This window comes from Hyla sarda, chromosome 8 (assembly GCF_029499605.1).
Source record: "Hyla sarda isolate aHylSar1 chromosome 8, aHylSar1.hap1, whole genome shotgun sequence".
Lineage (NCBI taxonomy): Eukaryota > Metazoa > Chordata > Amphibia > Anura > Hylidae > Hyla > Hyla sarda.
The window spans coordinates 63623647-63636228 of NC_079196.1; the positions used below are offsets into that span (position 1 = coordinate 63623647).

A 12582-nucleotide genomic window follows, 5' to 3' on the forward strand; every position below is an offset into this window, starting at 1 on the left:
GGATAGGGGATACGTTTTCTTACATTACATTTTTTTAAATCCCCAGGAAATATAAATTTTTTAGACTTCAGCCAGTTCAGGAAGTGACTTCCAGTTTTGTAGGTATTGTCACCAAGCTTTCCCAATTCACCATTTTAGTATCTAGTTCTCATTTTGTCTGTATACCCAGATGGTTCTGTACTGTTAAAGGGGTACTCCGGTGAAAACCTTTTTTCTTTTAAATCAACTGGTGGCAGAAAGTTAAACATATTTGTAAATTACTTCTATTAAAAAATCTTAATTCTTCCAGTACTTATTAGCTGCTGAATGCTACAGAGGAAATTCCTTTCTTTTTGGAACACTGATGACACCACGAGCACAGTGCTCTCTGCTGACATCTCTGTCCATTTTAGCAACCATGCATAGCAGATGTATGCTAAGGGCAGCATGGTGGCTCAGTGGTTAGCACTGCTGCCTTGCAGTGCTGGGGATTTGGGTTCAAATCCCACTAAGGACAACAATAAATAAAGCGTTATTATTATAATAACGTCAGCAGAGAGAACTGTGCTCGTGATGTCATCAGAGAGCATTCCAAAAAGAAAAGAATTTCCTCTGTAGTATTCAGCAGCTAATAAGTACAGGAAGGATTAAGTTTTTTTTATTGAAGTAATTTACAAATATGTTTAACTTTCTGCCACCAGTTGATTTAAAAGAAAAAAGGTTTTCACCGAAGTACCCCTTTAAAGGTGACAACCTGTGTGGGATAACAGTGACTGACCTAGGATGCAAATATCAGATCAGTCGCGTGTACGTAAAATGACACAAAGTCGAATGTACAGCAATACATGTAGACAGCATGCCCATCACAAAGTATTATCCGATTTCTGATCGATTGCCTAAAACTTCCAAAGGCTGTCCGGGCATGCTGGAAGTTGTAGTTTTGCAACACCTGGAGGCACGCAGGTTGGGTAACACCGGCTTAGTTTACACTTAATTTCTACCCAGCCATGTGCAAGTTCTTCCCAGGACATCAATGCTACCAAGGCGATAAGGGTTAATAATATCACGTGAGCCATCAAACAATCTGAATACTCTTTAAGAACTAAGGGGGAGATTTATCATTATATATACACTGTTTTCAGGCTCGATATTGCGTAAAAAAAATTGCGCAATTGCGTATTTTCCACGTTTTTTTGTGTGTCATTTTTGATAGAAGACCACATTTGGAATTCTAAGTTACGGTCTACAGTAGAGCTAATTATGCAGTCTACCTCAATCTATCAATTGCATATTTTTAGTATAGACGCTCAAAGTTTGCGCAAGTAGCAAAATAAATACGCAAAAATAAACCAGCACGGAGGACGTGTAAAACTTCGCTCTAAATCGGGGTCACCCCATTAATAGCTGTAATGTCCCGGCACTTTGGAGAGGCCGAGACCCTTGGCTAATACCGGACCTCACCGTTCACGGTGATGCCCGGTATTAACCCATTAGACACGGCAATCAAATCTGATCACCGGTCTAATATATCCAGAAATACTTCCTGGCAGCGGGGACCACTGCGGTTTGGTCTGAGGACATGAGGAGGTAGAATGTTCAAACTTGGAACTGTGTAAAATTCAAACTCCTGTGGTTCTTGATGAGTGCAGGAGATTGCACCTGTGTAGACTGTAACCATGGTGACCATACAGCTAAGAATACCACTGTATGTGCAGGGAGGGAGAAGGATGTACAGCTGTTAGGTCAATGTATATGTGTGATCATGTGTATGCAGCAGAGCTGAAAGTGTGATTGTGTAAATGCAGCAGAGCTGAGTGTGTGATTGTGTAAATGCGGCAGAGCTGAGTGTGTGACTGCGTGTATGTGGCAAAGCTGAGTGATCGATCATGTGTATGCAGCAGAGTTGAGTGAGTGATCATGTGTATACAGCAAAGCTGAGTGTGTGATTGTGTATATGCAGCAGAGCTGTGTGTGTGCTTGGTCATGCATACACATAATCACACATTCAGCTCTGCTCCATACACATGCTGCACACTAATTTCTGCTATATGTACATGATCACACACTCAGCTCTGGTACATGTACACAGTGTTTACCAACCAGGGTGCCTTCAGCTTTTGCAAACTGCAACTTCCAGCATGCCAAGTTTTGCAACACTTGGTTTCTCGTTGGTAAACACTGATATAGAGGTAAGGGAACAGATTGTTTAGCAAAATTACATATTTTTTAAACCCAGACATTCTGTGTACTTTATAAAGATTTATGATTTTACTATTGTGCAGAGTTTTGATCGGCGCAAACTGCTGCTCCAGCACTTCTAGCTACGTAAGCCGTGTACCACGGGAAAATGCCACAGCTCTGCGAAGTGTGAGGTAGAGGAGTGCATGGTAGAGCAAGGGGGGCATTTCTATATTTGCGCAAAATTTATCAAAGGACGTGTGCGCAACTTTTGTAAATTTTGAGCAAGAGTGTAAATTAGACAAGCAGTGTAAAGGGGTGGATCTGGGTCTACAATAGACATCTAATGATAAATGTCCTCCTAACACCTTAAAAATACCAGCGGAGGTGATCCTGTTACCATGCTATACCATGCATTTAACTGCTTCATTGCCGGTGACAGTTCCGAAGTGAAGGTCATGAATGGCAAGTATTTAAAGGGCAACCCATAGATAACATGCAATGATACCGTGCAGCATAGAAAGTGTTAACCGCACTGTGCTTACCTTGAGAATAGCGATCACAATTCTACATTCCCCGGCTTGGATAGCAACATAGCTGACCGTGGTGGTTGATAGTTGTCCTGTTGGATTCCCTTCACCGGACATTATGTCCCAAAACAGCAAGTCTGTAAACTATCCCAAAAATATGTGTATTGGATTTAAAGGAGCCTTCCTCTCTACAGCGACCACTTGGTAAAGTAGTGAGCAGGGCTGTATGAAATCATTGAGGAGAAAGCTCTGCCGGCCCTCATTGCATGAGCAGAAGGAAAGAAGAGGAGGTTAAAAATAGATAGCCATTGAGTTTATCATGCTCCAGCTTGTGAGCTGACACTCCCCTAACTTCACAGCACTTGTACTATACTATCAGAGATGTGGAGGTCGCCCGCAGTCCTCCGCTTCTGGACAAGCAAATGGAAAAAAAAAAACTCATCAGGCAGAAGAGCTAAATTTGCTGCTACTGCACTTGTCAGTGAGAAATACATAAAGAACTTCAACCCTACTGTATAGTGTGCTATGGGCGATCCTGACAGCCGTGCAAGCACGAAAATGCAGCCCCCACTGCCAATAACAACCAAATAAACACACCAAAGTTTGGATAAAAATTGCAGTGCCTCTTAAAAAGAGTAGTCTAGTAAAAACGAACTTATCCCCTATCCAAGGATAGGGGATAAGTTATAGATCATGAGGGGTCCGAGCGCTGGGACCCCCCCCCCATGATCTCCTGCACGGGGCCCCGGCAGTTTGCCGGAAGCTGACGTCCGACTCCCACAGGAAGCTGCGGCCGGCACCCCCCCATGTATCTCTATGGGGTACATGGAGGGGTATGTCGGCCGGCGCTCCGTGCGGGGGGTCAGCACGCCCCCTTCCAGCCGACACCCCGTGCAGAATATCCCGGAGGGTCCCAGCACTCGGACCCCTGCGATCTACAACTTATCCCCTATCCTTTGATAGGGGATAAGTTATTTTTCACCAGACAACTCCTTTAATATGAGTTATGTTAAAATACACAGCAGTTGGAAAAAATCATATATGTAATATAATAAACATTTTAATAAAACCATAAATAAGTTATGAATCTGCTCCAATTGCCCAGAGTCAATGTCTTCCAGCATTGACTGGGAGACTAAACCCCTCTATTAAAGGGGTAATCCGGTGAAAACCTTTTTTCTTTAAATCAACTGGTGGCAGAAAGTTAAACATATTTGTAAATGCTTCTATTAAAAAAATCTTAATCCTTCCAGTACTTATTAGCTGCTTAATGCTACAGAGGAAATTCCTTTCTTTTTGGAACACTGATGACATCACGAGCACAGTGCTCTCTGCTGACATCTCTGTCCATTTTAGCAACCATGCATAGCAGATGTATGCTAAGGGAAGCATGGTGGCTCAGTGGTTAGCACTGCTGCCTTGCAGTGCTGGGGACTTGGGTTCAAATCCCACTAAGGACAACAATAAATAAAACGTTATTATTATTATAATAACGTCAGCAGAGAGAACTGTGCTCGTGATGTCATCAGAGAGCATTCCAAAAAGAAAAGAATTTCCTCTATAGTATTCAGCAGCTAATAAGTACAGGAAGGATTAAGATTTTTTAATAGAAGTAATTTACAAATATGTTTAACTTTCTGCCACCAGTTGATTTAAAAGAAAAAAGGTTTTCACCGGAGTACCCCTTTAAGGACTGCGACTAAAATAACATAAGGAACGGGTGGGTGGAGGCTTCCTCAGTCTTCACACCCCGCTGCCTGACTGACAGCAGAACCTCTCCTGAGACACAATATATGGACCATTGGATTCCAGCTCCAACTGTTAATCCAATAAGCTGACACCACTGGATCTTTTGCCCAGCAACAGAACCTCTGGCTGGAGAATCTGCCCAACAACACTGGGGTCAGACCACCTGTGGATAGGAAAAAGGAGGGGGGGGGAGACTGGACTGAACCAATACATTTTAAAGACAACCATGCCCAAAATAAGGGAGGGGGGGGCGCAATTCTGTGTGTCCCCCCTTTTATAAGGGGGGACACCTGTCAAAAAGATTAATGGTCTATTCACACGTACAGTATTCTGCGCAGATTTGATGCGCAGGATTTTCTGCTGCAGATTTCAATGTAAACTGAATGACTGAAAACAGCTTGAAATCCTTTGTATCAAATCTGCGCATCAAATCTGCACAGAATACTGTACATGTGAATAGACCCTGAACAGAACCCCCTAAATGACATTACTGGATAACATATGTTCATATTGATTTGTTTTATGCCACCTCTGCGCTTTTTGTGCGCATCTACAGGTAGATTTTGACCACATGGTCATTGAGGATTAAAAATGAAAAGTGGATTAGGTGAGCTTCTTTTTACTCCGTTAAAGGAGTTATCCAGGAATCCAAAAAACAGCCAGTTTCTTTCAAAAACCGCTCCCTGTCTGTCTCCAGGTTGGGTGTGGTTCTGCAGCTCAGTTCCATTGAAGTGAATGGAGCCAAGTTGTAATACCACACCCAAGCTGGAGACAGACAGGGAGCATTTTTGAAAGTAATTATCTCTGTTTTTCGATTCCTGGATAACCCCTTTAATTCATGTGGAGGAAACTGTGTACCTGCACTAAATGTATTACATGGGGCAAGGCATGTGATAAATATGGTGCCGATCACATTTCTTACTTCAGTACTTCACTTTGTATGGTGATTTCGACTTTTTGTGCAACCTTTTAACCTGTACAGCAAATGTGCAACTTTTTAATAATGCTGTCCGCAGTCAGTTCTGTAAGCCAAGTCAGGACTGGTGGAGATTTGCACCTCAGTTAGCACAGTTGCACCAAACGATGCGACAAACTGAAAAGTCGCACATGATAAATTCCTGACAACTGCATGATATCAATGGAATCACCACTTGATATGTTCTGTTACATATAGAGTCTTCTAAAGCAAAAGTTGTAATGAAAAGTCCCTAAACAGCATCTGAGACAACCTGTGCAACAAATTTACCCCACAAAACCATGGTAAAACCAACGATAACTTCCCCCATTTTTTCTGCTGAACTTTGTACGGTAGAGGTGCTATTCAATCAAACACAGCAGATTAAAGACGTATTGAGCAGAAAAACTTATCTTCTATCCAAATGATAGGTGATACGTTTTAGATCGCAGAGGGTCTGACTGCTGGGACCCCCCTCAATCTTCTGCACTGGACCCCGTCTCTCCCCGGGAACGAAGCCTAGAGATACATGGAGGGGGCGTGTCGGCAGTTGGACCTCCCGTGATCTAAAACTTAGCCCTTATTCTTTAGATAGGTAAGTTTTTCTGCCTGATATATCTCCTTTAACTGATAAGCATAAAAAATTAAATAAAAAAATACAGGTTAAGGCTGCGTTCAGAGGCGTAGCTATAGAGGTAGCAGAGGTAGCTGTCACATCGGGGCCCTGGTGCCGAAGGGAGCCCCAAAGCACACCTGCCCCATAAGAAACCATTATTTTAATTGGCATAAGGGGTCCTGTTGCTGGTTTGCATCGGGGCTCAGTAGCTACAAGTTACGCCTCTGTGTGGGTTCACACGCTTGGTACTAGCAGCATGTTTCCCGCGGTAGGAAATCCGCTGAGAGTTAGGCTAACCTTCCCTTTTTAACGGGTCTGCTGGCAGTCTGCAAATCTGCCACTTTTGCAGGCTGTCGGCATACCCATACCAGTGAAAGGTAGTGCAACTTGCAATGGGTTTCCCACAGCGGGAAACCAGCTGCTAGTTACTGCATTTAGTGCTGATTTTACTGGTACCTGTTGGCATCCCGCCTTGATCTCAATGTACTGTATACTGTGGAGGAAAGCAGAGGGCAGCTTTCATTTCAATGGCCCAGATGGAGTCATCTAGTGACTAAGCATGGAACATATACACCGGACCAGACTGGAGAACGAAGCAGAACGTGCTTTTGAGTCCAGTTAAAATAGAGCCCAAATGGAGTCAGTAGGTAACTAGATTCGGGACATTAAAATAAATGCCAAAATATACGTCCACATCCTCTTCTTGGCAGGATGCCAACGGACACCTGTGACCAGAGGTGGCTCTAGACTTTGTGAGGCCTTAGGCGAAACTTGAACATGAGGGCCTGTATTCCCTTAGATACAGCCCTCTTCCTCTCCTCTTGTACCCCCCCCTTATATAGTGCCCTCTTCTCCTCCTGTATTCACTTATATACAGCCCTCTTTCTCTGCTCCTGTACCCCCTTATATAGAGCCCTCTTCCTCTCCTCCTGTACCCCCTAATATAAGATCCTCTTCCCCTCCTGTACCCCCTTATATACAGCCCTCTTCCCAGGGCCGGACTGGGGATAAAAAGCAGCCCTGGAAATAATTTCCGAGGCCCCTGCTGATGTGAGGCCTTAGGTGGCCGCCTAACTCGCCTAATGGTAGAGCCGCCTCTGCCTGTGACAGCACTACACACTTTATGAACTTGGTTTAACAGTAAGGGTCTATTCACACTTAAGAATTTCCATACATCCACACCAATTCCGCTTCCGCTCTAATTTGAGTGGTTTCTGACTGATTTTGTGCGGAATTGGTGCTGAATTTGTGCGGAATCCGCATGCGGAAATTCTGAAGTATGAATAGGAGTGCGGAATCCCATAGAAGTCTATTGGGCTTTTAATTGAGGCAGAATTCTGCCGTGTGAATAGACCCTTACATTACAGAAGTAGTTACAGCATGCAGTCAACTACAACACCACCTGATCATGTGGTTTCATACTTAATAAAAAGAATCTAGACATATGGTGTCCATATTAGGACATCATCAGGCGTCAGACAAACCTCCATCACTCCTGAGACAAACCTCCCTCAGCTCTCAGGCAAACCTCCGTCACACCTCAGACAAACCTCCCTCAGCTCTCAGTCAAACCTATGTCATGCCTCAGACAAACCTCCCTCAGCTCTCAGACAAACCTCCATCATGCATTAGATGTCAGCCGGACAGCTGTTAAAGTTTTCCAGCCTCCCTACGCTAACTGCGTAGCGGAGGAAAGCAACGCATGCGCTCTGAGCAGTACGGACTACTGCGCATGTGCAGGGCTATGCTAGCTAACTCTGCCTACTTTAGCCCTACACTGTCAGCGGAGTGCTGCGTATGTGCTCTCAGTTTTCTCCGAATCGAGGAAAACATTACATCAACGGCTGTTCAGCTGACGTCTGAGGCATGACGGAGGTTTGTCTGAGAGCTGAGGGCGGTTTGTCTGGGGTGTAACGGAGGGTTGTCTGAGAGCTGAGGGAGGTTTTTCTGACGTGTGACCAAGGTTTGTCTGAGGCATGATGGATGTTCTTCTCACAGATGAGGGAGGTTTGTAGGAGGCGTGACGGAGGTTTGTCTGACGCCTGATGATGTCCTAATATGGACACCGTATAGACAATTTCCAATGGTCAAGATCTGAAAAACATTCACATGGGCTATATATGTTGCAGATTTTCCACAGCAGGTTTGCATTCAGAAAATACACAGGGGGAGATTTTTAAAGATCTGTGCAGAGGAAAAATTGCCCACTTGCCTATAGCAACCAGTCAGATCGCTTATTTCATTTATGAAAGGCCCCTTTAAAAATTAAAGAAGAAATTGGATTGGTTGCTATGGGCAACTGGTCAACTTTTCCTCTGCACAGGTTTTGTACCCATGTGGGACGGGTTTAATTGTCTTAGTCTACTAAATTAGAAAATAGAGAAGATCTTCTCGGGTCTTGCAGAGAGGGTTGGTCCGGGAGCCATCAATAGGGGAAATTTGCTGCATTGACATCAATACCAGTGATGGTGACCGATGATTTGGTGACAGCTTTATAAATGTGTATGCAGAGAGCTCACCATTGTGGTGCCCGTAGGTAGACAGGATATTATTCATTCTATGGGTATTCTAAGGGAAGCTTTGCTGGCACTGCTTCTGTGGATCACACTGATGGTGCTGTTGATGGAGTCTCTTTGGTTGTCTTTAGGGCAGTGTTTCCCAACCAGGGTGCCTCCAGATTTAGCAAAACTACAACTCTTAACATGCCCGGACAGCCAAAAGCTGTCCGGCACGGAGGCACACTGGTTGGGAAACCCTGCATTAGGGCATAGCCTAGATGTAGATAGGGATTTATGCGATGAACATTCCATCTTGCATATCCCTGAAAGTCATTCTTAAAAATAGGCTAGTATGTCCTAACCGCATTATTCTATCCTGGTCCTTAAATTGGTTATTCCAGGCAACACATTTTTTTTTAATGAAAATAAGGACATTTTAAATGTATTGTCATGATGGGGAAAAATAGGGTCTTTTGGGGAGATTCATAAAAACCTGTGCAGAGGAAAAGTGGAACAGTTGCCCATAGCAACCAATCAGATCGCTTCTTTTATTATTGGAGGCCTTTTTAAAAATGAAAGAAGCGATCTGATTGTTTGCCATGGGGAACTGGTCGACTTTTCCCCTGCACAGGTTTTGGTAAATGGAGGCATGTTTGGTTTTGCTGCTTTGCAGTACTGTCACGGTACCATGTGTTTCTTTGCCATGTTTTTACAGCAAATTACTGAAATCCGAGTTACATAACACATTTTACCGCAGTTTGTATAATCACAGTAAATGTGCGCAATTTTAACAGCGATTTTGGAAAACAGGGTAAAAACCCCCCTGAAAAACTTATGCCAATAAAATTCTGTAATGTGCACTGTGCAGCGGAATCCTATTGGCAGCAATGGTATTCTGCTGCACCGGAATTTCTGACCAAAATTCCTAAGAGAAATTCTGGTTGGAAATTCTGTAGTGTGAACTAGCCTTAACATCACTATGTTTTAAAGGAACTAAATTGTGTTCTGATTCATTTCTAATTAGATCATGTAGAACAGTGTTTTCCAACTTGTGGCTGCTCAGCTGTTGCAAAACTTCAACTCCCAGTATGCCGGACAGCCAACAGCTGGGAGTTGTAGTTTTGAAACAGCTGGGCGGCCCCAGGTGAGAAACAACTAATGTAAAGGACTGAACACATAAATTTGTGTCCGTTAACAGCTACCGCTAGGGAGAGCATAATGCATCCTGATATACTGTATACAGCTCTATTTAGTGTAATTGTAAATCTATATAGAAGTGGCTGCAGGCAGCTACAGTTGTACCACACATCTTCTATCGTGCAAATCTCCTTTATGTTTTGTCATCTTAACTCATGTTACCAAAATTACAAAAATAATGTACATGACAGTGAATTTATTGTTATTAGTTACTAAAATGGGCACTTTCAGATATAAAATATTTTTATATGTTGTACATCTTGGCAAAACAATAGGTTTTCTAATATACAGGGTGGGCCATTAATATGGATACACCTTAATAAAATGGGAATGGTTGGTGATAGTAACTTCCTGTTTGTAGCACATTAGTATATGTGAGGGGAGAAACTTTTCAAGATGGGTGATGACCATGGCGGCCATTTTGAAGTCGGCCATTTTGAATCCAACTTTTGTTTTTTCAATAGGAAGAGGCTCATGTGACACATCAAACATATTGGGAATTTCACAAGAAAAACAATGATGTGCTTGGTTTTAACGTAACGTTATTCTTTCATGAGTTATTTACAACTTACTGACCACTGAATGTGTTCAATATGCTGCCCATTGTGTTGGATTGTCAATGCAACCCTCTTCTCCCACTCTTCACACACTGATAGCAACACTGCAGGTGAAATGCTAGCACAGGCTTCCAGTATCCGTAGTTTCAGGTGCTGCACATCTCGTATCTTCACAGCATAGACAATTGCCTTCAGATGACCCCAAAGATAAAAGTCTACGGGGGTCAGATCGGGAGACCTTGGGGGCCATTCAACTGGCCCACGATGACCAATCCACTTTCCAGGAAACTGTTCATCTAGGAATGCTCGGACCTGACACCCATAATGTGGTGGTCACCATCTTGCTGGAAAAACTCAGGGAACGTGCCAGCTTCAGTGCATAAAGAGGGAAACACATCATCATGTAGCAATTTCACATATCCAGTGGCCTTGAGGTTTCCATTGATGAAGAATGGACCCACTATCTTTGTACCCCATATACCACACCATACCATCAATTTTTGTGTTACAACAGTCTTGGAAGGATCTATCCAATGTGGGTTAGTGTCAGACCAATAGCGGTGGTTTTGTTTGTTAACTTCACCATTCACATAAAAGTTTGCTTCATCACTGAACAAAATCTTCTGCGTAAACTGAGGGTCCTGTTCAAATTTTTGTTTTGCCCATTCTGCAGCACCTGAAACTACGGATACTGGAAGCCTGTGCTAGCATTTCTCCTGCGGTGTTGCTATCAGTGTGTGAAGAGTGGGAGAAGAGGGTTGCATTGACAATCCAACACAATGGGCAGCACATTGAACACATTTTATGGGGTAAAAGTGGTCAGAAACTTGTAAATAACTCATGAAAGAATAAAGTTATGTTAAAACCAAGCACATCATTGTTTTTCTTGCGAAATTCCCAATAAGTTTGATGTATCACATGACCCTCTTCCTATTGAAAAAACAAAAGTTGGATTCAAAATGGCTGACTTCAAAATGGCCGCCATGGTCACCACCCATCTTGAAAAGTTTTCCCCCCTCACATATACTAATGTGCCACAAACAGGAAGTTAATATCACTCCCCATCAGAAGTACACTCCCCATCAGGATTTTAGTAAGTGAGCCTCTATTACTATTTATAGTTTTTATTATTAGAGTGCCGATACACATTTATATATATTGTATACAGCTCCATTTTTGGGTGGTTTTAGCCGAGATCCACCTGTTGTATCTAGGCAGCTTGTATAGGATCTATTCAGCGCTGGTGTTATCTTTCCATTTTGTTATAAGATCACCAACCATTCCCATTTTTTTAAGGTATATCCATATAAATGGCCCACCCTGGACATCTTTAAAAAAAATTTACATTTTATTAAAGAAAACTGGCTTTGAAAATCCCACCACTAGGGGTCCTCATACCTCCTGGTACACTGATGAGTTCCACAGCAGCATGAGTGTGTCCAAGAGTCATGGACACAAGGTGACTGATTGACCAGGCTGAAGGAGGAACACAGCCTGCAGCAACACTGCTGTAACACAGAGTTTTACCAAACATGTGCCTCCAGTTGTTGGAAAAACTACAACTCCAAACATGCTTGGACAGTAAAAGGATCTCTGGGCATGCAGGGAGTTGTAGTTTTGCAAAACCTGTAGGCTCACAGCTGAAGGCAATACTGCTGCAAAAAAGTTGTCCAAACACTGTACCTCCAACTATTCCAAAACTACAAGCCCCAGCATTAAAGGACTGCCTAAGGATGATACACATGAATGACACAGGAACAGAAAATGTATGCATAAAAAACACTGTGCTTTTAACACTAATCCTTTGCACTAATTTAGGAAGATATATATATATATATATATATATATATATATATATATATAGGTTATACACTCACCATATTGTCTTTGGTGGTAGAGTACAGGCAATCTCCAATAATCATTGTGGGTGTGTGTGTGACAGCATGAAACCGGAAGGAAAGGGTTACAGAGCAGGACTGACAGGCTTGAGTGTAATGAGTCAGCAGAGTGAGGGATGGGGAGGAGTCATCACATTGCAGACAAGAGAGGACACGCCCCCTCCCTTTAGGCAGATTGAAAAGACATTGAGTAGCTTTGATATACCATTTTTTTGTGAAATATCAGTGAGAGAGAGACATAAAAATATAAAATATATGTACATGGGGGGGCGTGGCTAGCTGCGCATGGCGGAGGTCGCTTGAAAGCACAGCTCCGTATGTAACGGGCGATTACACCGGCACACCGCGGCCTAGAGGCTGGTAAAGGGACCTAATTTGTGTCTGAACATCCCTGGCAACTACCGACATCCTCCTGGCTATGATTC

At 43.1% G+C, this 12582-nt stretch overlaps 1 protein-coding gene and 1 long non-coding RNA gene across 5 annotated transcripts in view; one reads left to right on the forward strand and one right to left on the reverse strand.

The window, feature by feature from the left end:
* The window catches only part of CCDC141 (coiled-coil domain containing 141), a 290158-nt gene that overhangs the window by 252290 nt on the left and 25286 nt on the right, over nt 1–12582 (reverse strand). The window contains exon 1 of one of the 3 annotated variants that reach the window (XM_056534335.1): nt 2703–2942. The exons of 1 other annotated variant lie outside the window; for it this stretch is intronic. In XM_056534335.1, coding sequence (XP_056390310.1) covers nt 2703–2804 — 102 coding nt within the window. In that variant the 5' untranslated portion in view covers nt 2805–2942. Of the gene's footprint in view, nt 1–2702; nt 2943–12582 lie in introns of those variants that run through there. One more of the 3 variants, XM_056534333.1, reaches the window with a different exon arrangement.
* Nucleotides 1–12582, forward strand: part of LOC130284212 (uncharacterized) — a 101886-nt gene that overhangs the window by 31907 nt on the left and 57397 nt on the right. The window lies entirely within an intron of this gene.